We start from the raw sequence: 27,666 nt of genomic DNA on the forward strand, positions 1-27,666 counted from the left end.
TGGCCCCAGCCCCTCCCGGCTCCTGCCTCTGGCTGGCCCAGGACCCCACGGCCTCACTGACCCCTTCTGTCCTGCAGCTTCATGATTTCCGTGCTGGTTCCTTGTCTACGACGTCCGGAGGGCAAGGGCACAGATACCCTCCTAAGTACGGGTACGCGGCCAGCCCCACGTCACGCTGCAGGACGCGGGCAGAGGCTCCTCAGGTGAGCGCGGAAATGCAGGTGCGTCTCCCCAGCAGTGACACGGGCCGGGGCCAGGTGGGACGACGCATTCTGTCTGCTGCTAGGGCCCAGAGATCGCAGGGCAGGTGGTGACTGGGGGAGGCGCGAGAGGGCCTCTGTGGTGCGGGTGAGGTTCTGTTTCTTAGTCTGATGTGGGTTTCCCGAATGTGCCGATTGTTGAAATGCATCCAGCTGTGCATTTATGACAGGCTCTTTTCTGGAAGTACGTTTTATTTCATTTATTTTTTTTAAAGCTCAAGTATTTTCTTTTCTTTTTTTTTTTAAAGATTTTATTTATTTATTTGACAGAGAGAGAGAGAGCAAGAGCAGGAACACAAGCAGGGGGAGTGGGAGAGGGAGAAGCAGGCTTCCCCACGGAGCAGGGAGCCCAATGCGGGACTCGATCCCAGGACCCTGGGATCATGACCTGAGCCGAAGGCAGACGCTTAACGACGGAGCCACCCAGGCGCCCTAAAGCTCAAGTATTTTCTACATTGAAACAACAATCACAGAAATCGTCCAATGCTGCGTGGCTCTCCGCCCCTCCCCTTTCTCTTGGCCTCTTCACAAGCAGGTGGGGTGGTCTCCACTTCGGGTGCATTGGAATCACTCTGGGTATTTGTGAGATCCGAGTTCTGACTCTGCTTTCCTAACTCCCGGGTGATCCTGGGACCACAATTTGAGTAGCACTGACCCACAAAAAATCATGGACACCTGCTGCCTCCCACTTCCCCTCAGCTCACTCTAAGCTGGTTTCCGGGGTTTCTGATTTCTCGGCCCAATAAAAACTGAACCAACCATATGGAGATACCAGCAGAGGGTCGCCTCCTTTTTGTTTGCCAAGGGGATGTGTGTGTGGGAGGGGGTCACAAAGACCATCTGCTCTCATTTCATAAACCAGGCAAGGTTACAATCTCAGAATGAGGGTTGGTCCTTCCTTCCTAAAATCTTGTCCAGTTTCTGCCGTGGACTCACCACGTGGCTGTGGGTACGTGGCGTAGCTATGGGGAGTCTTGACGCCCCTTCCATAAAACAGGAGTGACAACATCTGTCCTCCCAGAGCTGAGGTGTGAATCAAACCAGGAGATTCGCTGAAAACCCTTAGGCTGGTGCCTGGTACACACTGGACACTCCAGAGACGTGCGTTCCTTCCTGGGACTGCAATTTATAGGAAGAGATCTAGGTTTCGTCATCCTGTTTCCGGCGCAGAGCTCCTAAGACCCTTGCAACTTCCTAAATGCTGAGAGACCTAAAGGTGCCTTTTGTCTGTTAATGAGGTGGCATTTGGACCCCACCTAAGGGGAGGCTGGAGGCCGGGAGAACTCCCAGTCCTCCCACTGACCAATGCGGACGGACGACTGACGGGCTGGAGGTCGAATCGATCACCAAAAGCCAGTGGTTTAATCGATGGTGTCTAAGTAATGAAGCGTCCACGAAAGCCAAAAAGAATAGGGTGAGCGCACGGGGGTGCTGGTGGATGGGGCTCCTGGAGGGGGCACGGCGGCCCTGCCCCTGCCCCACACCTCACCCTGGGCCTCCCTCCCACCTGCTGTCCCTGAGCTGTGCCCTTTATTATAAACCGGTGATCTAATGAGTAAATGAGTTTCCTGAGCTCTGCGAGCCACTCTAGCAGATTAACAGAACCTGAGGAGGGGGCACGGGAGCCTCTGATTCACAGCCATTTGGTCAGAAGTACTGGGAACAGGGCGCCTGGGTGGCTCAGTTGGTTAAGCGACTGCCTTCGGCTCCGGTCATGATCCTGGAGTCCCTGGATCGAGTCCCACATCAGGCTCCCTGCTCGGCGGGGAGCCTGCTTCTCCCTCTGACCCTCCCCCCTCTCATGCTCTCTCTATCTCATTCTCTCTCTCAAATAAATAAATACAAAATCTTAAAAAAAAACAGAAGTACTGGGAACAACGCACTTGCTACTGGGGTCTGAAGCAAGAGAGGGGACAGTCTTACCCGGGGGACTCTGACCCTATCTCCGGGTACGCAGGGTCAGAAATGAGTGGAGGCCAGGAGAACTCACTGGTGTCAGAAAACCCGCCCCCAGCCCCCACGGGAACTGGGTCCAGGAAGCAATTACTCCCTCTGTGCTTCAGGGCTTCAATCTCACGATGCTAAAGCGGTCTGGATAATTCACACCCAGCAACCCCACACACACATTCACCGGTGGCTCCCCCTCTGAGTGTAGGACTGAAGATGCATTCATTCCTCCTCCTAGTCTTGGGTGCACATTAGAATCCCCCGGTGAGCTAAAACGCTCCTAATATCCAGGCAGACCAATTAAATAATTAAGTCAGAATCCTTAGGTGGGTGATTCATCTGTATGTTTAAAAGGTTTCCCGTGGGGGACAGCTGCCTTATCTAGCCCTTTAGTGATTTTTGCAACAGGAACCACTCCGTCAATTTTCTTTTTGAGAGAGAGAGAGAGAGAGAGAGAGAGATCGAGCACAGGTATGTGCACCTGTGGCTGAGGGGGGGCGGGGCAGAGGGAGAGAGAGAGCAAATCTTAAGCAGGCTCTGAGCTGGGCTCGATCTCAGGACCCTGAGATCATGGCCGGAGCCGAAATCAAGCGTCGGACGCTTAACCCACTGAGCCACCCAGGTGCCCCTTTGTCAATTTTTTTTAAGTTTTTATTTAAATTCCAGTTAGTTAACATACAGTGTAATATTAGTTTCGGGTGTAGCATTTAGTGATTCAACATTTCCATATATCACCCTGTGCTCTTCACACTCCGTCGATTTTTTAAAATACCACGATCCTGGTCTGCCCCTCCCCCACCAGCAAGCACCAGCTGACTCAGTATCTCTGGAGTGAGCCGCAGTCATCATGAGGCTTTGAAAGCTCCCCAGAGAACTGCTGCTGGAATTATGCCCCACAGACCCATTTCTCAGGCGTGCATGGGGACCTCCTCTGGGGCCTGGTTGTTCCCCAGTCCACAAAGCACATCCTGCAGGCTCTGGTTGCTCCATCCAACCAAAGGGGTCCCAGAGGCAAGGAAGGGTGTGGGGCCAGCGGCCAGCAGTCCTCCGGGCTCCTGAAGCCCCGGGGAAGGCTTTCCTGCTCAGCGTCCCTCCAGCTCAGGCCTGCCGGGTTGACTTTATAATTGACCCCCGGGACACGCTCAGATTTGACTCTGGTTACAGACTGGGAGGCAATGAGTAGAAGAACTGGCTTTTCCTCTCAAGGTGATTCTCTGTGAGGTGCCCAGAATATTGGTATTAAGAAAAAAAAAAATTACTGCAGGTGATTCCAGTTGTAGGAACCACTGAAAATGGTTTTGAACAAGTCAGGAACAACCTGAACAGAGAGAGGAAGCAGTGTTAGAATGAGTGTATGCCATTTGCCATAGTAATTGTGCACATGGGAAATGAAATAGTCATGTCTTTCTGGGATTATTAAATGCTGGCGCGAAGCTAATAATTTCTGAATGCCACTGTGGTCTACAAGTCGGATGGGGACAACGATGGTGTTTGGTGTTGGTCTCAGCCTGTCAACCAGCAATGCTGCGGCTGGACCGGCCTTTGTGGATCTTACCATATTGTGAGACACCCTTCAATAACCATCAGAAAACTGCAGGAACAGGGGCACCTGGTTGGCTCAGTTGGTGAAGCGTCTGCCTTTGTCCCGGGTCATGATCTCCGGTTCCTGGGATGGAGCCCCGTATTGGGCTCCCTGCTCAACAGAGTCTGCTTCTCTCCCTCTCTCTCTCTCCCTCCCTCTGCCCTCCCTACTGCTCGTTCTCTCTCTCAAATAAATAAATAAAATCTTAAAAAAGAAAGAAAACTGTAGAAACAAAGGTCTATTACGTACAGGACCTGGAAATTACATAGCACACCTGGGCCACACAGTGAGGGGGTCTGAGCTTCTGTTTTTTTGGGGTTGAGGATGGGGCGGCTCACTCTTTATTGGTGAATTTAAAACATAACAGTGAGAACTTAAAATGCAGGCGAGAAAAGACTAGTGGCCCAAACGGTCAATTATTGAAATCAACCAAGATCTCTAAAACGAAGGAGCAGTTTGCTCTGCGGGGATAGCCCATAACCACCCTTGAACTGAACACAGGGCGAGCCCGTGTGTTTTCTGGACAGTCTCTGTCAGCAAACATTCCCAGGTCACTTCAAGTTACAAAAGTTTCGTTTCAGTAATTGCAATGAAGAAAGCCATCCAGGTTGGCGAAATGCATGGAGACAAAGGAGGATAGTGGTTGCCAGGGGTGGGGGTGCTGTGGGGAGTTTGTGTTAGTGGGCAAGGGGCTTCGGTCAGGGATGATGAAGTTTCTGGAGAAGGATGCACGGTGGTGTAAGTGAACTTGGTGCCGCTGAATTGTACATTTAACAACGGCTAGGGCGCCTGGGTGGCTCCGTTGGTTAAGCGACTGCCTTTGGCTCAGGTCATGATCCTGGAGTCCCGGGATCGAGTCCCACATTGGGCTCCCTGCTCGGGCGGGGAGTCTGCTTCTCCCTCTGACCCTCCCCCCTCTCCTGCTCTCTGTCTCTCATTCTCTCTTTCTCAAATAAATAAATAAGTAAATAAATAAATAAATAAATAAAACAATAGCTAACATGGTAAATTTTATGTTAGGTATATTTTACCATAATGAAAAATGCAAAAAAAAGTACAAGGCCTCCTCCCCCCCCCCCCAAAAAAATAAAACCAAAAACCTCTCCCTTGCACCTTCTCGGTCTGTTTTGGGTTAAGCCTCCGGCAACAGGAAAAAAGGCGTGTGCACGAGGCAGTGTGTGTGTGATCGACCCCTTCCAGACTTGCCTGCCGGCTGCGGCACCCCGACATCCTCCTCCTCACCCACTAGACTGATGCTGGTTCCTTCAGGTCGAGGTGGGGGAGAGGGGCAAGCAAGGTCTTCCAACCAGCACCGCCTGAGCCGGCGCGCAGCCTCTCTGGGCTTGCGGTGTGTACGAAGCTGACTCATCTATAGTGGGGCTCTTTTGCAAGCTCTTCCCAAGCCCCGCAGCCGGAACCAGACCCGGGCCCCTCGCCCACAACCCCTTGGCTTCCGCAGGTAGCTGAGCCTCATGCGCTCCCGGCTGCAGGCGCCCGGTCCCTGGCTGTCAGGATCTCACCTCCCGCCAGGGGGCGCGCGCGGGCAGGCTTCAGGGGCGCCCGGAGTCTGGTCTGCGCACCTGTCCCGGGAGGCCGGCGCCCGGCCCTTCTCCCCATAGATTTAGGGGTACCAGCTTCCGGCGCAGTGAACTGCCTTCACTTTGCTCTCGAAACCGCCGTTGGCCAGCAAGTCTGCCATGCATTCCGTTTTAAAAATCAGATTTTTTGAGATATAATGTATATAAAGTAAAATTCACCCATTTTAATGTATACAGCCATTTACCAACACCGCAATCAAGATAAAGAACGTCTACATCACCCAAAAAGTTTCCTTGTGCCCCTTGGCCTCACCTTTTACCTCTGGCCCTCGGCAACCACCAAGCTGATTTCTATCCCCGTGCGTTTGCCTTTACCAAAGGACACCTGTTTTGAGGATTTACATGTTATCAGTGGAATCATACAATATATCATTGTTCATATCTGACTCCTTTCCCATAGGGTAAAGCCTTTGAGAAGCCTCCAAGTTGTTGCATGTGTTCCTATTTTTTCTTTTTTACCATGAGCAGTGTTCATTGTATCTATATACAACAATGTATTTACTCATCAGTGGAGATGGGGTTGTTTCCGTTGTTTTATTATTATGAATATAGCTACTATAAACACTTCTGTGCAAGTGTTTGAGCACATGTTTTCATCCCTCTTTTTAAAAAAAATTTTCAAAGATTTTATTTATTTATTAGAGAGACAGAGAGAGAGAGAGCGTGAGCAGGGGGAGGGGCAGAGAGAGAAGCAAACTTCCCAATGAGCAGGGAGCGCTACACGGGGCTCGATCCCAGGACATCCATCCCAGGACCTCGGGATCATGACCTGAGCCGAAGGCAGGTGCTTAACCCACTGAGCCACCCAGGCGCCCCAGTTTTAGCTGTAGTTTTATTTAGGTCTATGATTCATTTTGAATTGATTTTGGGGAATGACATGAGGTACAGACCAAGGTTCATTTTAATTTTGCATATAGATATCCAATTATTCCAATGCCCCTTGTGAAAAAGACTGTCGTCTTCCTAGTTTTCAACCCTTGTTGCAAATCAATGGACTACATGTATATAAGCCGATTTCTGGACTCTGTTCTTGCTCATAATTAGCCCTGGTCTGCGGATACCTCATCTTTCCTACACAATGAGAACACTATCTTGATTATATAGCTTTATAATAAGTCTCAAAATCAAGTAGTTTGGGACCTCCAGGGTAGTTTTTCTTTTTTCTTTTTTTTTTTAAGATTTTATTTATTTATTCATGAGAGACAGAGGCAGAGGGAGAAGCAGGCTCCCCGCGGAGCAGAGAGCCCGATGCGGGACTCAATCCCAGGACCCTGGGATCATGACCTGAGCCGAAGGCAGACGCTTAACCGACTGAGCCACCCAGGTGTCCCGTAGTTTTTCTTTTTTAAAAGAATTTTTGACTAGCATTTAGAACTGATTTTGTAGTTTTTTGGAAAGAAAGCCTATAGTGGTTTTGATTGGGGTGATGATACTCTATAGACCCACCTGGAGTGAACTGACAACAATATTGATTCTTATGATTCATGAACCAGTGTATTTCGCCATTTGTTCAGGACTTTTAAAATTTATCCCTGCAATATTTTGCAGTTGTTCACGTACAAGTCTGCCGTATGTTTTGTTAAATATATCCTTGAGCATTTTTAAGTTTTCTGCTATCATGAATGGTACTGAGTTTTCTGCTATTGTAATTACTATTGTAAATGGTATTTTTAAAAATCTCAGTGCCCTACTAATAATGTCTTGCTCAAGTAAAGAAATCCAATTGATTTTTGTGTATTCACCTTGATCCTTGTATCCTGAGACCTTGCTAAGCTCATTTATTAGTTACAGTAGTTTCTTTGTAGATTGCTTAAGATTTTCTAAGCGGACACTCATGTTTTGTGCACAAAGAGTTTGACTTCTTAACCAATATGCACGCCTTCTGTTTCTTGTCTGTTGCACTGGCTAAAACTCCTAGCACAATTTTGAACGGAAGAAGTGAGACAAGATATGCCGGTCTTTGTCCCCTAATCTTAGAGGAGACACATTCAGCCTTTTATGGTCAAGAACTGTGTTAGTTATAGGTTTATCCTGGCTGCTTTTTATAAGGTTGAGGAAGTTCCTTTCTGTCCCTATTTACTACGAGGTTTTTAAAAAAATTTTAATCATTAAAGTGGATGTTGTACTTTATCAGATATTTTTTCTGCATCTCTTGAGATAATCCTGTTGTTCTTCTGGTTTGCACTGTTAATTTGGGTTATACTGATTAATTTTCAAATGCTTACCTAAGCTTGCATTCCTGGCATAAAGCTCTGATGGTCACGATGCATTATCTTGTTATGTATTACTGGATTTGATTTGCTCGAGTCTTGTGGTAATGTTCTTATCTAGTTTGAGTATCAGGAAAAACCAGGCCAGGAGCAGTTCCTTTCTTTCAAAACTTTCCTTAATTTCCTAAATGTTTCCTTTAACATTTCTTTCATAAATATTTGGTGGACTTCATCAGTGAAGTAATTTGTGCCTGGAGTTTTAAGAAGGGTTAGCTCTTCTTTTTGAGTGAGTTTTGACACTTTGTGTCTTTGGAGGATTTATGCACTTCATTTAGTCAAATTTATAGTTCATGATATCCCCTCATTATCCTCTCAGAGCCTGTAGGGTCTGTGGAAATGTCCTCTGTTTCACTCCTGATAATTTGTGTGTTTTCTTTCCCCTGATCTGTCTGCCTAGAGTTCTCCCCCCACCCCCGCATTTTATAGATCATTTCAAAGAATCAGCTTTTGGATTAATTTCTGGCATAATTGACTTTATTATGTTTTTGTTTCCCACTTAATTAAATTCTGCTCTCATATTTATGATTTTCTTTGCTTATTTCAGACTTGACTTGCGCCCCTTACTTCCTTTTCTGACTTCCCCTGGATGCATGAAATATCACTGGCGGCTCTATTTTTATTTCTTGTTAGTTTACTTGCCGTGGCGTTTTGCTGCACTATCTCACTGGTTGGCTTAGGGTCTATAGTATAGGGCATCTTTCTCTACCGCAGCCCGTCACCCCCTTGCAAGGGTGACGCTCTGCCATTCCATGCATCTCCTGAGACCCTTATGACGGTGAAGCCAAAGCAATGAGCTGGGGCAACGGCAAACCACACCTTCCCAATGTCACTGCTAAAAAACTATTATTTCCTGTATTTTGTCTGCTTTTAGAGCACGTTGGTAAGAGGGAAAATTCAGTCCTTGTCATTCCATCTTGGTGACAAGTGGGATCTTCTTGATCTTTTGAGATTTTCATTTTACATTGTTTTCTTTGTTGTTTTTTTGTTTGTTTTTTTAAGCAATTCGATTACCATGTGGGTTGGGTGGTTTTCTTTGTTCCTTTGCTTGGATTTTGTTGAGATTCTCAGATCTATGGGTTGATGGTCATCATTTCCTTTGGAAAATTTTAAAGTGTGGTGTATTGAAATTTTTTTTTCGGTTCCGCAACGTTCTCTCCTCCCAGGGTACCAGCCACATGTACGTTCCCATCTTTCCCGGTGGCTTTTCTCCTGGGGCTCCTTTTGGGCAGCTTTTGTTGCATTTTCTGCAGGTCCGCTGATCTTTTCTTTGGGGGTGTCTCATCTGGTCGTAACCCCTTTGGGGGGTATTTTCCATTTTGGGTGCAGTGTGCTCACACCCCAGAAGTCCCACTTTGGTCTCTTTTGTAAATCTCCCATTTTTCTCCTTGTCCTGCCCCAATTTTCCTCAGTGATGTTTATAAGAGTCAAAACAGCTCTTTGAAAGTCTTTATCTACTAATTCCTTCATCCCTGTCATTTCTGGGTCTGTTTCTAGTAATTGTTTTTTCTCCTACGTATGGGTCACATTTTTCCATTCTGTTGCAGGTCTGGTGATGTTCTAGTAGGTGCTGAATGTTCTGCATTTTACGTTGTTGAGTGCTGTATTCTGCTGTATTTCTTTAAAGAATAATGGGTTTTGTTCTGGCTCGTGGTTAAGTAACCTGTGAATCAGTTTTATTTTTTCTGCTTCTTTTGAAGCTTTGCTAAGGCAACTTTTATTCTGGGACTAATTAGCCATACTGCTAGTACATGGTTCTTATTTTTCTTTTCTTTTCTTTCCCTTCTCTTCCCTTCCCTTTCCTTTCTTTTCCTTTTTTTTTTTTTTTTTTTGCAGCTTTATTGAGCTATGATCTACAAATAAAATTGTAATATATTTAAAGGGCACAACATGAGGGCGTGTGTGGGTGCTCTGGTCTTGATCTCAGGATCATGAGTTCGAGCCCTGCATTGGGGGTAGAGATTACTAAAAAAATATTAAAAAAACAAAGTGCACAACATGATAATTTGATGTACATACACACATTGTGAAAGACGAATTCCCACAATCAAGTTAATTAACACGTCCATCACCTCACATGATTACCTTTGTTGTATGTGTGAGAAAGCTTAAGATTTATTCTCTTAGCAAATTTCAATGGTACAATTCAGTGTTCTCAACTATAGTCACCATGCTGTACATTAGACCCTCAGAACTTACTCATAACTGGAAGTGTGTACCCTTTGACCAACCTCTCCCCATTTCCCGCAACCCCAGCCCCTGGCCACCAGCATTCCACTCTCTGCTTCTATGAGCTTGACTTTCCCCCGCCATGAGTGAGACCATGCAGTATGTGTCTTTCTCTCTCTGGTTTATTACATGTAGCGTAATGCCTGGCCGTGAATCAGCCAATGGCAGGATTTTCTTTCTCGAGGCTGAGTAATACTCGGTCGTAAATGGTGTGCATATTCACACTTGTCCACAGTGGCTACACCAGTTTGCATGCCCACCAACAGTGCACGAGGTTCCCTCTTCCACGTCCTTGCCGACATTTACCTCCCGCCTTCTTGATAGTAGACCTCCTAGGAGGTGTGCGTGATAACTCCCTGTGGTTTTGATTTGTATTTCTCTGATGATCAGTGATGTGGAGCACCTTTTAATGTACCTATTGGCCCTCTAATAGCAAGGCCCTCTTTGCTATTAAGTTGTGAGTTCCTTATATATTTTGGATACTAGCCCTTTATTAGATAGATATGTAGCTTGCAAATATTTCCTCCCATTCTGTAGGTTGCCTTTCATTTTGCTGAAATGCATGACCCTTCTGAAGACTCTACCCAGTGCTCGAGGTACCGCGAGGTCTCTCCATTCTGACCAGTGGAAGCAGGGACTGTCGCCACTCCTGCGTGAGCCCCACAAATGGCTTGGCCTGCTACTTCATGGTGGTTCTTTCTGCTCACGTACAAGCACGTCAGTTCTTAGCAAACCTCCAGGAGACGCTCTGCAGACACCAGGAGCTTTCTCTGGAGTCTCCTTCCTTCTGGGCACTTGGCCCTGTGAATTCCAGTTGCTTCCCCTCAGTGAGACTGGGGGCTCTGTTTGGGCACCCCCCACCCCCAGCTCTGGCTTCAGCTGAGGGCTGGCACGTTGCTCCTTCTCTTCTCCCAGGGACCTGCCTGTTGTTCCTGGTCTGAAAGAATGTTTTCTGTGTTCTCGCCAGACTCCTAATTGCTTACAGTAGGAGGGGGCCTTGCCTGAGGCCATTAACCCTCCCAAGGAAGAAATGGAGGTCCTCCTTTGTGGATGTCTGAGGTATGAGCCCTGTTCTCTACGTTACCCCTCGTTCCTGGAACACAGACAGTTACTGACTTTCTGCGTGATCCTAGTGAAGCTGCTGTCTGGGACCAGCACACCCCCCCTCTTCCCCTTTGCTAGGATCACAGGACAGGTCTCTCCAGAGAAATGGTACCTCCAGTTCCTTCTAACCGCTCTTAGCCTCGTCAGCCTCTTTTGTGAGCTCAAGGCAGGGAGGGGGGTGGGGGGGTGGTCAGCTCAGGGCCTGGTTCCCAACCACCTCCTTTGCGAGTCTGGCTTTGGTGGGCTCCCCTCACTCTGGAACATAGGAGTCATTGGCACCTACTGTCCTGGGGTCTTGGTCAGCACTGGGACAAGGCCAATCCTATTCTCACATCCTGTTACACCTGTTTAAACCATGGCAGGCAGGTTTCTGTTGCGATTCCCAAGTCATATGAGCCCCTAGAGGAAAAACAGCTCCTGGGATGCACAGAAAATTTTGACCGAATCAGAAGGCCTGGAGCAGGGGTGGCAGAGAGATTCTGTTGGGTGGGGTGGACGCGACAGGCAAGGGTGGGATGTGCTTGGAGGGACTGTATGGGCTAGGAGAAATGGATGGGGCCAGGGGGAGCGATTCGGTTGGGTGGGGGGCTTGGAGGGGCTGGAGGTCCTGGAAGGGATGAGAGAAATCAGAGGGATGGGGGAGTTGGGAGCTAGAGTGGGGAAGGAGGGGGCTCAGCCAGTGTGGGGCAGGGAAGACAGCGTATACAGGAAAAACCATTAAATGTTTTTAAATTGTGGTAAAACATACATACCATTGATCATTTGCAGCATTTTTAAAGTGTACAGGTGGGTGGTATTAAGCACGTTCACAACATCGTCCAACCATCCCCACCATCATTTCTGGGACTTGCTCATGTCCCCAAACAGAAACCACTGAACCCTAACCAGCCTGGCTACTGTTTGTTCTGTCTGGTGGTGGAGGGATGGGGGGCTGGGGGCGGTGGGGGCGGGGCAGGGCCGGTGAAGTCCTCTGGAGAATTGGGAGCACTGGGAGGAGGGGGGGCTAGGAGGAGGACTGGGGGGCCAGGGGAGCTGAGAGGAGTTTGGGGCAATTGGTAAGAAGGGGGCGGCCAGGGCTGGCCATCTCGATGAATCGCAGGCGTCCCACAAACAGGGCCACCTGGTCCCCCTCTGGGAGCACCTGCTGTAGCAGACCCGTGCTCAGGGATGGCTGCTGGGACCCTGGCCTGGCTGGACCTGGAGCTCCCTGCTGCAGGATGGGCTCTGCCCCCACCCCGTGGTCAGCCTGCTTGGGGTGGGGAGAGAAAGGGGGCCTGGGGGACCCCCCACTGTTTCTCCTCACTGGGGTGAGGGCTGGCCAGAGGTGGCATTTCATCTTGCTTGGTTTTACGCATACCTGGCCATTTGGGGAAAAGGGAAATACTCTGCTCATGGTCCCACATGAGGCACCAGGGAGTCTCCAGCAGGCTCATAGTGGGAAAGTGGAGGGTGCGGGTGGGATGGGGGGCATTGGGGTACGAAAGACTGAGCTTCCCGAAGGGTTTGAGTTCTAGAGAGAGACTGGGGCTGGAGGGACCTCGGGAGGGGAGGGGCTTGTGTTTCCGGTGAGTGTGGGGCTGTAGGAGGTCCACGCAGGGAGGGGGGGGGGGGTGCGGCGGGGGAAGGGCCCCGAGAGGAAGGGGGTGAGGGTCTGGGGGGCCCTGGGAAGGACAAGGAGGTAATGGTAAGTGGGGCAAGGAGGAGAGGGAAAGCTGGGAGCAAGGGGACAACCTGGGAGGGGCAGACGGACACTCCTTCCTCAGAGGTTGAGACTCCGCACTATGATTAATCCATTTCTCAACTCTTGTCGCTCTACCGGGTTCTGGCGGCCCCGCTCTGGGGCTGAGGTAGGAGCAGGCCTGACTGGAGCCCTCTACGCGGGCCCCATGAAAATCCACTTCTAGGGGGTGCTGACGCAAACCCTGTCCTCCCTCGCCTGAGGCGCCCCCCGAGCCCTCATGCCCCACCCTGGCGCTCCAGGCCACGTGCAGAGCGAGGGGGGCGGGAAGGCCACCGTGCAGGTGCTCCTGAGGTCTCTGCTGTGGTTTGGGCTCAGGTCCAGGGGGACCTTCTGAGGCGCTGAAGGGGGCAGGTTGGGAGAAGCACCTGCAGCCACCCCCCACCCCCCACCGTGGGCGCCACCCCTAGAGGTGGTAACTGCCCAGGTCCTGGAGCAGAAAGTGAAACACGCTCTGGTGAGAGCCTGTCATCCTGAGCCCCCGGGGACCCCGCAGGTGAGAGTCTGTCATCCTGAGCCCCTGGGGGCCCCGCAGGTGAGAGCCTGTCATCCTGAGCCCCGGGGACCCCAGCCGCAGCTTTGGTTGCGATCGAAGGGTGAGACCACCAGCCCTGCCTGACGTGCCATCTCTTGACCGCCGTGCATGCTGTTCCCTCCCACGCCCCACGTTTGTTTGCCCTTTAGCTGATGCCTGAAAATGCAGTTAATTTCGCATTACTCTTGGGCATAATACTGCTGTGCCCACAGCTCCAGGTGCAAGCTTACCTTCCTTCAGTCCTTCGGGAAGATCATTCCAGCTTTCAGTATTGCCCGTGAGGACTCTGTACCCCATATTCGGGCTCCTTGTTTTCCGGTACTGGGTTTGTTTTTTCTTGATCCTTGATGTTCTGAAGCTTTACCAAACTGTGAAACAACTATGAATCTGCTTGTTTGTTTATCATGCTTAGTGTGTGACGAAGTTTTTCCCTGTCTAAGGACTTCCTTCTTCGGCAATGTCTCTTCGTCCCTCCTTCTATCTCCCTGTTCTGGACCATCTACTCCCTCACGCCTGATGGTTTCTGGCAGTTTCCATCTCTGCTGTGCTCCTGGGGATTCCTCAACTCGTCTTCATGTTCCTGACGGCTCTCCAGCTCTGCTCCATGAAGATAGTCAGCCCACCTTTTGAGTTTTTAGCTGTAATTCTAACTTCCCATGTTCCTAATGGACTTTGTTACCCGACGCACTCTTACCTCACGACCTCCTTTTGTGGTTTCACGGTTGCTATCCCTTTGGTTTCTCGGGGGACCTTAAAGATATCTACTTTAAAGTGCTTTCCAAATTGCTCTAAAACTCTACTTTCTCTGCGAGCAGTCCTTCCATTTGCCAAATTTGTTTGCCTCGCCAGTGCTCTGTGATTCCTAGTTATGTGGTTATCCAGAGATTCCGCAAAACCCAGGGCCACCTGCTAGCAGCCTCAGCTTGGTCTGCATCTGGCCAGGCTCCCAACCAGGGTTTTCTCAGCAGTGTCCACGGTGGGCCTGCACGTCACGTGAGGGTCGCGTCTCTGCGACAGTCAGTCCCTTGAGCCTGGTGACTCTGCTGAGCCCCAACCACGGGCATGTGGCTTTGGTATTTGCCATGGCCCTGAAGGGTGGACGTCGCGGGTCTGGTTTCTCTTCATTCACAGACACTGGGGCTCCTGACGCCGGCCCGGCCCGGCTCAGCCCTTCCGCCGTGGCCCACATGCTGCACACCCAGCTCCGCTCTCTTTCCAGCCCCGTGGACTGCCAGCCTCTGACCCCTGCCCCCTCTCTTTGAAGGACTGGTCCCCGTTTCTTGTCTACAAACACGTCCTCTTGTGTTATTCATTTTTGGGACTCTCACGTCTCTGGTTTGGAACTGAAGGTTTCCACCGTCTCTAACCAGCACATGGCGACCTTTCCATGTGCGACGCGGCTGCAGTTACCTGAATGCTGCTCCCCAGCAGGCGTGCAGAAATGCACCCCGGAGCCGTGTGTCGCTCCTTGGCGGGCATTGCAGCTCCTCGCGTCAGGCCGTTCTGACCTGCTGGTGAGGAGTCTGGCCCAGTCTGGGGCCAAGAGATAAAGGTGGACGCACATTTTCGCATTTATCGAGAGTCAAGGTTGAAGCCTGGATGCATTTCTGCTCCTTTCATGTAACTCACACATGTAGTGCTCACTATGTGCCTGTGTGTGTGCACGTGTGCATGTACGAGCGTGTGCGTGTATGTGCGAGCATGTGAGTGCATGTGTGAGCACCCGTGAGAGTACATGTATGTGTGCGTGCATGCGTGTGCAAGTGTGCAAATACGAGCGTGCGAGCACATGTATGCGTGCGTGCGTGCATGTGCAAGTGTGCAAACATGAGCGTGTGAGCACATGTGTGGGAGTACATGTATGTGTGCATGCATGTGCAACTGTGCAAATACGAGCGTGTGAGCACACGTGTGAGTACATGCATGTGTGCATGCATGTGCAACTGTGCAAATACGAGCGTGTGAGCACGTGTGTGCACATGTGTGAGTACATGCATGTGTGCGTGCATGTATGCATGTGCAAGTGTGCAAATATGAGCATGTGAGCACGTGTGTGCACATGTGTGAGAGTGCGTTGTGTGCGTTCATGTGCAAGTGTGCAAATACGAGCATGTGAGCACATGTATGTGTGCGTGCATGTATGCACTGCAAGTGTGCAAATATGAGCGTGCAAGCGTGTGTGCACAGTATACACACGTGTGCATGCGTGCACACGTGTGTGTGAGCGTGTGCTTGCACGTGGGGGGGCGTGAAGTCACTCTCTGACTGTGGCGGGACTTCCCGCAGTGAACGAGGAGGGAGGAAGGACGAGCTGCAGACTCAGGGGCCTGGCCCCCACCAACACAGGCTCCTGCCCCAGACCCACTCTGCCCGCCTCCCCCCTGCCCACTCAGATGCAGCAGCCCGAGGGCACTGCGGAGGCCTGGCTGCAGTGGAGGTGGGGGTTCTGCCCTCTCCCCCTCACCCACCCCACCCTGCCATCAGGGAACATCTGGAGAATGGAGGGGAACGTGAATGCTGCTCGTTCTTAGAAGCAAGGGTTAACACGCCACCCATGGTCATCCTCCTTCTGGAGACAGGAGGATGGAAAGACGCAGGGATACCAGGGATGCAGAGAGATCCAGAATGTGGAGAGCAGAGACACAGAGGCGTACCTGGAGGGGTGTCTGCGGTGGGAGCCTCTGGGAGAGGGGAGAGGTCGCACGCAGGGTGGGGGTGGGGGGACAGGCGCTGAGCCCCTGGGGGCCCGGAGTCCTTGGAGGCCTGGGACAGAAGGGTCTGGGCCCTCAGGGGAGAGCGGGGCTGGGGATGGAGCAGGTGCGCGTGCGTGCGTCCGGTCCCCTCCCTGGGCTGCTGGCCTGGCGTCCCTGGAGCTGGGGACAGGTGTCCTGCTTCTCCAGGCCCTCCTCCTGAGCGGGGCCAGCTGGCCCAGCCCCCCAGGGCCAGTGTCGGGTTCCAGGCTGTTCCCTGGGGGAACTCTGATCTGGGAAGAATGAGGGTGACCAATCTGGCTGCTGCCCAGGGCTGTGGCATGTCACTGACCCTGGCCTGGGCTGCCCCTGCTGCCTTCCCGCCCCAGGGACACCAGGCCGCTACTCGGGGCTCAGGGGACACGGGAGGGGTTTCTCTTGCTTCCTTTCTCTCCCTTGTTCTGTCCACCCGGCAAATCACTGGTCCGTGTGCCCCTTCATCCAGCTGCGGCCCCCTCGTTCACTCCTCCAACAGCGGTGGCTGATGGCGCTGGGGGCGGGGCGCTGGGGGCAGGAGGGCAAGCAAGTTCAGGAGCCCCCAGCCCTGCACCCCAGACAGAGATCACTACTCAAGACAGACATAAGCTGCACACCGGAGGACGGAGGACGGAGATAGGGCAGGAGAGGAGGGATGTATTCCCATGGGCACAGTGGGGCAGGGAGTGGAGGTGAGTGGGGACAGGCCTCATCAGGGTAGGCTTCCCAGAGGAGGCGGCGTTTCTGCTGGGCTCTGAAGACATGAAGAAGGAAGAACGAGCGGGAGTGTGTCAGACAGGACCGTGGAAGGGATGCTTCAGGCAGAGGGAGGAGCGCGGGTGCGAGTGTGGGAGCAAGTTTCGTGCCTTTTACTGGAAGGGCCTTCCGTGGCACCAGAAGGCATTCCCTGTTGGTGGAGGCGACCCGTGGGTCAGAGGGGCGGTTTTGTTAGAGCAAGGTGCCTCTGGGGGCTTGCAGGGGAGGTGGTGAGGAGGGGCTGGTGGGCCCTGGGACCTCCCGTGTACAGCGCAGCCCCAGCTCGTCTCCAGCATGCTTCTGAGGAAGGCCCCCCAGCTCGGCCTGGCCTCCCCACCCCCACCGCTCACTCTGGGCTGGCGGCCTTCTGCTGGGCTGAAAGCAGACACTGCCCAGCCTGCAGGGCCCCTGGGGAAGGCCCGAGGAGCCGGTGAGCCGTAGCCCTGGACCTCTGGCTCCTCTTGTCCTGGAGGCCACTGAGCCAGGCTCTATAAATAGTCCGGGCGGGGGAGGGGAGCAGGCCAAGCACGGCTGGAGGGGCCAGGACTTTGGGTGGGAGGTGTGGAGGGGGCAGGGAGAAGGCAGAAGGGGCCCAGAGCCTGAGGCCCAGTTTTGCCCCCACCCCCCCACGCCAAACTAACGACAACTGCTGGCCCCTGGGTGGCGGGGTCCCTGGGGCAGGAGCAACAGGGTGGAGTCCATGCGGGGCAGGGAGGAGGGGCCGTCCTCCTTCCTCCCATCCCCAGCCGGCTTCTGGAGGCCTGAGGGTCAGGATGTGAGCTGTGAGGGCTCCAGGCTGTCCTGAGACCCTTCTTCCCCAGAGCCCAGGGGCCCGGCGGCATATGCTCTGGCAGGGTGCTGGCTCTTCCCAGACCTCCATGTCCCCTCTTGGGGCTACAGTTCCCAGGGTGCAGGCAGTGGAGACCTCCCCAGGCCGTGGGGCCAGGGCTTAGGGGCTGGGGCTCCTGGAAATGGAAAATGTGAGCCAATGGCCTTATCTGGGCTGGAAGCAGCTGTCTCCACTCCACACCCTCCCCAGCCCCTGGGTCGGCAGCGAGGACCTCAGCCACTCCAGCCCGGGATGTGTGGTGTTTGTTCTCCGGCTAGCCTGAGCCCCAGCAGAGGCCCATGGCAAGTTCCTCTTCCACTGGGACCCAGAGGCCCAACCAGGGTCCAGGGGGGTGGGACGTCCAGCTCGATACCACTGCGTCCCCAAACCAGGGCCACCCTTAGCATTTTATGTGCAGAGAAGCCTGCAGCACCCAGGATTGGCCCCTTCCAGGGACAGACGGACTTGTGGGTCTGCCGGACACGGGCCCCGGACGTGTGGTGCACACGTCTGATACAGGGCTGCACGCTCAGACACGTGACATGCACGCGTGTCCTGTTAGTGTCATGGACACATCCCAGCGTCTGTGTTGGTACGTGTACCGTAGGCCCACACACGTGTGTGCAGAAACACACGCTCAGCACCTACGAGCAAACGCATGAAGAGCCCCCCTACAAACAGGTACGTGTGCCCTCCACGCAGTGTGTGCGCACGCGTGCAGGTAAGTGAGCAAGCACTACAGACCCCGTAACGCCCGCGTTTCCCCCACAGACGCGCCCATGGGTGTGCGTGCAGGCAGGCCCTCAGGTGCACGGGGAAGAGATGACCGTTACACATTCGTGTGTGGCGGGCGAGTGTCCCTGGGGATGGAGCGACAAAGTTTGAGGTTTGGCTGGGGTGACCCAGGGACAGGACTCCCTGCCCAAACTCCCGGGGGCCTCAGGGTCCCAGGATCAGCGCCAGCGGTGCTGTTTCCCACTGGCAGAACCCCACGTGCCCCTCTCCTGGGTCCCGGCTGGAGACAAGACTCCGAGGCTGCCCGCCCCTCCTTCACAGCCTCCCCGGGCTCCCTCGGCACTTGGCTCCCGAGCCCAGCAGCCTGGCAGGACAGGGTAAATATGCGCCCTGCATCCCACTCCTATGGATCTTGTAACAAGGTGACGGTTTCCAGGACGGAGGCTGGATTCAGGATTTGGGAGGAGGAGTGGTGGGGGATATGTCTGGACCCAGGCCTGGAGTGCACTTCTTGGATCCCTTGTTAGGGCTCCAAGAAGTGGAGCACGAGGTGTGGGGTGTGGCTGCTTTCTGCACCTTCCCGGGTACGAAGCCGGACTGCCGGGCCAGCTCGCTGCCCTACAAGCTGAGGGCTGCATGAAGGGTGTGGCAGGCCCGTCTGGCCTGGCCTGTGACCCTCCAACCTGAGCCCTTCTTGACACAGGGGCTTGGAGGGATCCCTAGTGCAAAGGCTGAGGTGACCTTGGAGACGGGCTGTGTGCAGCCCCTGTGAGTCCCCAGGGCTCACCGTTCCCTCTAATGCACCCTCTGACCCATCTTACCAAATGGCACCCCCACACCTCCCAAGTACCCAAGCATCTCTTCCGTCTCTCTGCTCACCGTCCACCCATCTAGCAGTCCTTCTGGCCCCACGGGCTTGTCGGTGAGCCCCCTCTGCCCAGGCATCCAATCACCCAGGGTTTCCTGAGCACTTTCTAAAGCCAGTGCTGTCCCAGGTGTGGGGATGGATGAATGGCTGAGACAGAGACCCTCTCTCTGAGGAGGGGGTGCTACATGCTCATGCAAGTGCATGTACGCCCGGTGCCCATGCACATGGACCCGGGGTGCAGAGGGGGGAGGGGTGGTACCAGCCAGGCGGGCAGAGGAGTGTGGAGGTCTGAGCATTCCCCTCCTCTGTCCTTTCCCCGTCCCGGTAAGCCTGATGTGACCTGTGATCTCAGGAACTGAGGAGTCTGGGAGCAGGTGGGACCTCCAGGGCAGAAGGTTGAAGGCTGGTGGGTATGGAGGGGGGCCGGAGGTGAAGCGGTGGAGATCTTCAGCATGGGTGTGGGGTGGGTGATTCTACCCAGGCAGGGCATGCAGGTGAGAGGGGGCCCACCATGGTTAAGGGATGAGTGCAAGAACAGTCCCTCAGGAAGGTCCCTGGGGCAGGAGACAGAGAGGAGGAGGAGGGAGTGGTCCTCGGGGACCACTGCCAGAGGGCCATGGGGGTGGTGGCTGGAGCCCTCGGAGGAGCAATGCTGGGGGGGTGTAGCCTCCAGGCGGCCTGGGGAGCACACAGGAGCTGCCCAGACTTGGCCGAGTGTGACAGTTCCCCAGGGAGGTGCCTTGGGACTAGCATGCTGGAAGAAGGATGCCCCATCTGGGGACAGGGGTTCAAGTCCTGCCCCAAGAGGAAGAGGGCCTCAGTTTCCCCATCTCAGGTCCGTGACTGACTTCCCTGACTTCATAGTTGTGGCCTGGCAAGGATTTGATTTTGAGAAGTCACAGGAGGCCAGGGGCCTGGGGAAGGCTTGTCCCACATCCAGCTTCCAACCTAGAACAGGAGCAGGTCAGGGGCCCAGCAGGCAGTGGGGGGGTGGGCGCCAGGTGAGGGGGGCCTGGAAACACCACACCAGAGCCCCCCTGGACCTGGGGGGAGGCCAGGCTGACAAGCTTGCTGACCTCAGGGCTGGTGAACGTGGAGGGAGTGTGGCTCCATCAGTAGGCAGCCCTGCCCTCCCTCACGGCCTGGTAGAGGGCGGGTGCTGAGCTGGAGCCCAGTGGCCACCTCTCCCAGGCCCCCCCCATCCCAGAATCTCCTGGTTCCCCCTCCCCCACCTCCGTCCGTCCCTGCCCCTCTGCCCCTCTCTTCACGCTCCTGGTACAGCTCTCCTCTCCCAGGCTCTTCTCCAGCTACTGACTCAGTGGTCTGACAGCTGAGGGGGAGGGGCCAGGGGGACGGTTTGCTTCTTGGACTGTCTACCTTCCCAGAACCCACAGCGAGCCCCATCTCTGCCCTTGACAGAGTCCCCACTTCCGCAGCAGAGGGAGCCCTGCCCTGCCCCTAAGCAGCTCCTCCCAAATATTCTCCTGGTGGCTGGGGACAGCAGACAACTCACCCGAGGTGGGAGGCAGGAGAGGGTGGGGAGACCCCTGCCCATGCCCACCCCCATGGATGCTGCAGGCTCATGCCCAGGAGGTCACACCTGCTAGTGCCCCCCAGGACTTCATCACACGGTTCTTCCATGGGTCCTGCAAAGGAAGGAAATGGGCTTTTTTGGCTGAGATGGGCTCTCTCAACCTCTGGTTCCCGTGCTCAGACCTGCAGGGGCCATGAGTGCTGGCTGGGGGGGTGGGGGGTGGGGGTGGGGGGAGGGCTCGCCCAGCTTCTCCCAGCCTCTCCCAAAGGTTCTGCCCGGAGAAAGAAGGCAGGGAGCGGTTTGGCTCACCCTGTGCAGACGGCTACTTGGAACACACACTCACACACACTCACACGCACATGAAACATGCATGCCTTTTGGCACTTGACTTTCTCATGAAATAATTGCTGGAAGGCTCCTTGGATTAGGTAACCCAGCGTTCCTTAGTGTCCCCATGGTGGAGGGGAGCAAGGGGGGGGATCTGCGCTCAGCATCTGTCAGGCTGATCCACAGTCCAGGAAGCCTAACACGACAGGAACAAGCCTGGCAGACCTCTTGTTCCTGAGGCATCTGACCTCCTTCAGGTGGGCCTGGCCTGTTAAGGAGAAGGCTAGTCAGGAAAGGTTTTTGCGAAAAGGATGGGATGTTCCCATTTTTATTTTAAAACAGATTACAGTGACACAGAAACTCAGAGTATCTTTGCTCATCATCCCTCCGGTCCTCCGGAAGCAAAAATTGTTTCCATTCTTTCCTTTCTTGTGGGGTTGGTCGGTGGGGGAGGCTGGAGGGGAGGAATGTCTGGGTTTAGGCATGAAAGGAGTGTTGAGAGGGAATAGCGGTGGGAGCCCTGGCCTGTGGATAGAGACAGGTGACTGAGACTCTGATGGAGGAACAGGGCCCATTAGTCCAAAACTCACTCATCCCAGGATTTGGAGATTCAGCCCTCAGTGCACCATTCCCTCTCTGCCAGACCTCAGCCTCTCCTGGATCCCCTACTAGGATCTCCCACCAGGGGTCCCTTGGTGAGGCTGGAGCCCTTTCGGACCATTGGTGAGAACGCAAAGATGGAGCCACACAGAGTGGGGCTGGGAGGGGACCTCACACGGGTCTCCTGCTCCCTTGGCCTTCACAACAGGTGCAAGAGATTCCAGGCAAGGCTCCGCCAGGTGAGTCTGTGCTCCTGAGAGCCGTGCCCACACGGCAGAGAGGGCAGGGGCCAGGATGGGGCGAGGTCGGGGCGGCAGTTCTGGGGGCGACTGCTGCCCTCAGCTCTCTCTGAGCGGTGGGGGAGTCCGCACCCCCAGCGGGACCGGGCCGCGCGGGTGAGAGCCCCGAGGGAATGCATAACCCGCGTCTGTGGTCTCCAGGGTAAAGTGCCCTCGGGGGTCCGGGGCTTCTTCCGGCCCTCGCCCAGGCCGCACGCCGCCCCCCCGGGGTCGCAGGGGGGATCTCGGACCCGCGCTCGCCCTGCGGCCCCGCCCGTCCGGACAGCGGCGCCCGGCGCTCCCCGATCGGCGCCTCCGAGGCCCCCACGCCCCGCCCGCGCGCCCGGCCCCGCCCCGCCCGAGGCCCCGCCCCCGCGCGGCGCCCGCCCCTCCCACCGGCCCTCCGGCCCAGCCCGCCCGGGGCGGCCAGTCGCGGCCCGGAGCTGCGGAGGAGCGCGACTTCCCTCCCGCCAGGCCCGCGCTCGGACGCGCGCCCCGCTCGCCATGGAGCCGGGCCCCGACGCCGAGGAAGCGCGCACGGTGCGCGAGGCGCTGGGCCGCTACGAGGCGGCGCTGGAGGGCGCGGTGCGCGCGCTGCACGAGGACATGCAGGGGCTGCAGCGCGGCGTGGAGCGGCGTGTGGCCGAGGCGCTGCGCCTGGCCGGCCCGCTGGCGCGCACCGTGGCCGAGCTGCAGCGCGACAACCGGCGGCTGCAGGCGCAGCTCGAGCGCCTGACGCGGCAGGTGGAGGCGCTGGGCGCGGGGAGCGGGCAGCCCCCCGCGGCCGGCACCCCCGGCACGCCCAGCCCGCCGCCCACGCCCGGCGTCCCCGGCCGCGCGCCCCGCCTGGGCAGCGCGCGCTTCGCCAGCCACGCCGCCTTCTCGCTGTCCGGCCGCAGCCAGGTGAGCCCCGCCGAGCGCGGGCGCCGCTTTGCGGGCGCAGGGGGCGGGGGGCTGCGCGCCTCGGGCGGCCGCCCCTGCTCGGCGAGTGCGTGCGTCGGCCCGCGCGCGTCTGCTGGGCTGGGGTGCCGCCGCGGGCCGCTGGACTCGCTGTGGGGGTCCGGCCAGCGCTCGGGGGCGGGAGGGGGCCGGCGGGGCCTGCGCGCTGCACCTGTCTCGGGCCCCCTCCTCTCTTTGCGCGGAGTTCTGTCTCCCTCTCCCCTTTGTCCCATGACGCTAAGGGCCTGGGCGCTGAGATAGGGCCCCTGACCGTTTCAGCGCCGCCTGGGCCTCGCCGCCGGCGTGTCCGAGGGGCCAGCAGCCCCCGACTCCCCCGCCTCCACTCACGGGCCCCCCGCGTTGCCGCTTCACTGAGGCCTGACGACTCCCGTTATTAATTAACCCAGATTGAGAACTCAGGCCCCCCCCCGTGTGTGAGAGAGGACACAGTGTGGTCGGGGCAGCCGCGTTTGGGAACGGGCAGAGGGTTAGGAGAGCCGGGAAACCAGCCTTGAGCAGTCTCTAGCTTCCTGGGGTCAGTGACCCCGCTGGGCTGGTGGAGACCGGTGTGGACCGGTCACCCCGCTGAGCATGGGGCCTCCTGGAGAGGCAGGTGAGAATGTTTCCGTGGTGTGTCCGGTGGCCCTTAGGTGGGGTTTTCCACTCTGCGCAGGCATGTGCTCTGGGGTTGGGTTTCCAGGGTCTGGGTCTGAGTCGTTTGCACCTGCTGCCCCTCCTTGGTTCAGTCCCTCACGCGTTCGATCTCCTGTGTGGGCTGGGCTGCCCCTCAGGGGGCGGGAGGAGGGGATCAGATCTGCGCCTGCCCCTGGAGCTCCCAGCCGGGTGGGAGATGGCCCCAGACGGAGCAGTGCCAACCGTGTGGGCCCCCAGAGCGGGTGCGCCTTCCCAGTGGGCGTCCCGGGAGGCCTTTGTGCGGGAGGCCCGGGGCTCCTGCTGGGGTGCAGGTGGAGGTGGGATGGGGGCTGTGCATGCTGGCCCAGCAGAGCTAAAAGGACTGCCTGGCCAGAGGGGAGCCCGGTGGGGATGAGGGGGGAGGGGTGAGTTGTGAGGGCCCCCTGGGTGCTGGGTAAGGGAGCCGGGCTTTGTCCCTGGGGGCAAGGCAGCCTTCAACCTGTGGTGGTGGTAGAGCCCCTGGGTGGCCCGGTGCTCGGTGTGAAGTGTCTGGTTCTGTCCTATGAGCACAACACGCTGCACGTCCATGGTATGAAATCACCACTGTGAGCTCACCCATGCTTAATAAACTGTGTCATCGGCTGTTTCTGCAGTTCTGTTCTAACACACATGTTCACCGAAGCAGGGGCCCAAGGTTTCAGAAAAAGAGTGTCCGCGTCATGTGTATAAGCGTGTGTTTGCACATGCTAGCTCATACATGTGGGAGGGGGCTCTCCAGTCATCTGCCTCAGCAGTACCCCTCAGTGGGCATTCTCACCGGAGGTGAGCTGGTCCTCTTGGTTATGGGAGTGGTGGGTGAGGGGTGCTGGGCAGGGAGGGACAGGGTAGCCATCCGCAAGCTCCCGCAAGGATGGGTGTCAGGGTGGAGGGTGGCTGGAGACAGGGTGGGTGGGTTGAGTGGGATGGCCCGAGGAGAGAAGACGGTCTGACCTGGGGCGGGGGTGGGTGCATGGAGACCGGGGGCTGCCTTGGGGCGAGGTCTGCAAGGGGGAGTCGGCAGGGGGAGGCGGTGTTTGGGCACAGACAGGAGCCTGCCTGGGGAGCTGCCGGGTCACAGATCTGCTGGGGTCATGCCACGCGTGAGGGGCTACGGGACATCCACGGGAAGCTGCCCCAGAGCAGGTGGACCACGGATCTGGGGTGCCAGGAGTGGTCGGGGCTGGACATCCGGGAGATGCCAGAGCTGAGCTAGCAGTTGAAGCCCTGAAGTGGGCCAGGTCTTCAGGGCAAGTGCATGGAAGGAGAAGGTGAGGCAGGAGTCCTGGGTGGAGATGGAGGAGATGCCAGGGAGCCAGCAGGCCCTGGAAATCAAAAGGTTGGGGTCAGGGGTCAGCAGGGATGCTGTGGCTCTTTGGGGGACGGGGATGGAGACCCAGTTGGAAAGTAGGTTGCGGGCCTCAGAAAGACAAGCATCGCTGAGTACTTGCAGGAGGGTTGTCAGGGTCCCTATCCGGGGGGGTCAGCTTCCCCTTGCCTGACTTCGGAAGCGCTGGTTCCCACTTGCCACGCAGCCCACCTCTCCCAGCGCTGACGCATGCTCCCAGCTGGTTTCTGGCAGCGAAGGGGGCCATGTGGAGCTGTGTGCGCATCCCCGCTTGTGCTGCGAAGAGCGGCTCCGTCACGCACAGGGACTCGGCTGCCGGCTGTCTTTCACACCCCGTGTCTGTGTCGTGGGGCGAGGGTCCAGGTAGAGCTGCGGTTACCCCGCCCCTCTGATATCAGCAAGATTTAGAGAAACTCTTGCTTTCTGCCGTCTCAAACTGGGGGTTGTAGGTGTTGGAGGTGGGTCCTACTTAGCGTAGAAATGCACCCTGAACTTAACGGGGAAGAGTTGATCGAGTAATCCACTTCTGAGCGCACAAACCTTGACCTTGCTAGGGAGTGAGAAGTGAGAAGTGAGAAGACAGAGCTGTAGCCGGGGAAGCTCTGGGAGAAGGGAGAGGGCCGGCCAGTGGGAGCAACCAGGTGGACTCCCTGTAGGAGGCCCAAGTCCCTGGAGCAGATAGGAGCTGCTTTCGTCAACGTTTGCCGTGGGGCCTTGGGAGCCTCTCCTCGCTTTGTCTGTGTCTAAACCAGGGGGATTGGGCCGGGCTGGTTGGGGGGGCCCCTCGCGCTGGGTGGACTGGGTTCTTCTAGCAGGGACGTCCGCTGGATCCGTTAGCGGATCCGTTCACACGGGTGCGTGCACAGCCGGCTGGGGCCTGTGGTGGACGGCGGCCGCCTGAGGCCAGGCCCGGGTTGTTTCCTGCGGCCGCTGCGTTCTCGGGGCGGAGGTGGTGGAGGCCCTCAGGGACGGCTGCCAGGAGCTCGGGTCGAGGCCGGCCTGCGAGAGAAGCCAGACTCCCTTATCTGCTCCCCCCCAGACGCACTGTGATAGAGGTCACCGCTGCAGAGGCCCGTGTTTGGGTCGAGCTTTGAGAACCCCTTGGGGGGGCGGCGGGGAGCAGTCTGGGGGGCCGGCTTGGTCACTCCGGGGCTGCCCACGGAGTGGGGGGGGTCAGGCAGAACTAAGAACACCTGAAATGTGCCCGCCCTCCCAAAAGTATTTATAGACTTCCCAGTGAGAGAGAGGACTGTGTCTCTGGGGTCCCTGAAATCACTCACCCGCGCCTCCCCACCAAGGTCCCCAGGCCTGGACTCCCTAGCAGGGGGGCCCCTCCTCTTCACACAAAGCCCAGATGGGGAACTCTGCAGGACCTGGGGCCCAGGCAGGCTGCCCCCCAGTGCTGGGAGAGCGAGCTGGAGGCCCCAGGGCTGTGCCTGCTCCAGCCCAGCTCCTTGGTTTCAGGGCTCTGTCCCACAGAGGTCCTGCAGGGGTGGCTACCCCAGCGTCACCCCATTTCCTCCCCCTCAGAGGGCCAGGGGCTCGTGCTGCCCCAGGCTCCTGGGGGCAAGTTCGTGCCAAGTTGTCCTCTCTTCTGTGGAAGGCCAGAGCGCTTTGTGGGCAGAGTCTTGGGTTGGGGTAGGAGACCCGGGTCCCAAACCTTGACTCCACCACTGCCTTTAGTAGTGTGGGGGTTTAGACTGCCGGTTGTGTGCCGATGGGATGGAGGTGGTCTCCAAAGAGCCTCTTGGCCTGTGACACGGACAGAGCCCTCTCCTCGAGTGAGGGTCAGGGGACCCGGGGGGTCTGGGCTTAGCCCCCACCCTGGCTGCAGTCTAGCTGAGACCCCGAGACGGGAATCTGGCTGGCCCAGAACCTACTTCCTGTCTGGTTGTGGTGTCTGGTCCCCTGGGGCGTCACAGGGGTGGGGGACCTGCAACGTGCAGGGGCAGGCATCTGGGGCCCCCCCAAAGAGACCCACATTCCTGAGAAATGGTTTCACCATCCGCCTGTCCCTCCAGGCTCCTACCTGGACCTGTGGCACTGGTTGGACCAGAGCAGGGAGGGTGGGGGGACACGGGGACCCCAGAGCTGAGTTGGCCCTGGTGACAGGTAGGGGCTGGGGTTCAGGCTGGACTTCTGCTGAGTTGGCTTCAAACCAGCTCTAGGGGTGCTCGCAGATACCCCCCTTCTGCACTGCACTTGCGAGGGGGCCTGGCCGCTCCCCCGCCCTCCTGAGCCAGGAGTTGAGGGGTCACCTGAGTCCTGTCCTGTCTCACTTATGCAGGGACCCCACCCCGCAGAGGGTCCCTTGTCCCACCTCTTCTGCTGGAACAGCCCCTCTAACCACCCCCCCGCCGTCTCCCCTCATGCCATTGTCTCCCCCAGCTACCCCCCCAATTCAGTTCCTAAACCCACCAGCGGGCTCTCTGATGAGCCCAACAGGCACGGTCTGGATCTCATCACGACCTTTTCTTTGACACCAGGCCACCTTTGGGTGCTGTGGGCACGCCTGCCTTCTAGACACACGCCCCCTCTGCCCCCAGGCTTCTGCTGCTCGTCTCCCTGCCCCTCCCACCGCTCATCCTCTGTAGACGCCTCTTCTCCCCTCCCAGGCCGTGCGCCCAGACCCGCTCTTCCCCTGCTGTGCTCGGGACTCAAGACTCCTGCTTCTCCCTCCTTCCCCCATCCTTTCCCTGTCCTTCCCCCGTCCTTCCCCTGTCCTTCCTCCGTCCTTCCTCCATCCTTCCTCTGTCCTTCCCCTGTCCTTCCTCTGTCCTTCCCCCGTCCTTCCCCC

The 27,666-nt window shown here is 56.5% G+C and overlaps 1 protein-coding gene across 4 annotated transcripts in view; it reads left to right on the forward strand.

Moving 5' to 3' along the window:
* Window positions 1-20,642: 20,642 nt before the first annotated feature.
* Window positions 20,643-27,666, forward strand: part of SMTNL2 (smoothelin like 2) — a 17,023-nt gene continuing 9,999 nt past the window's right edge. For 2 of the 4 annotated variants that reach the window (XM_034989331.1, XM_034989332.1), the window contains exon 1: window positions 22,323-22,816. In XM_034989331.1, coding sequence (XP_034845222.1) covers window positions 22,418-22,816 — 399 coding nt within the window. In that variant the 5' untranslated portion in view covers window positions 22,323-22,417. Of the gene's footprint in view, window positions 20,693-21,235; window positions 21,293-21,678; window positions 21,875-22,322; window positions 22,817-27,666 lie in introns of those variants that run through there. The other 2 variants (XM_034989333.1, XM_034989334.1) reach the window with 2 other exon arrangements.

The sequence above is a fragment of the Mirounga leonina genome, unplaced genomic scaffold (genome assembly GCF_011800145.1).
Source record: "Mirounga leonina isolate KUSES-001 unplaced genomic scaffold, KU_Mleo_1.0 Mir_488, whole genome shotgun sequence".
Taxonomy (NCBI): domain Eukaryota; kingdom Metazoa; phylum Chordata; class Mammalia; order Carnivora; family Phocidae; genus Mirounga; species Mirounga leonina.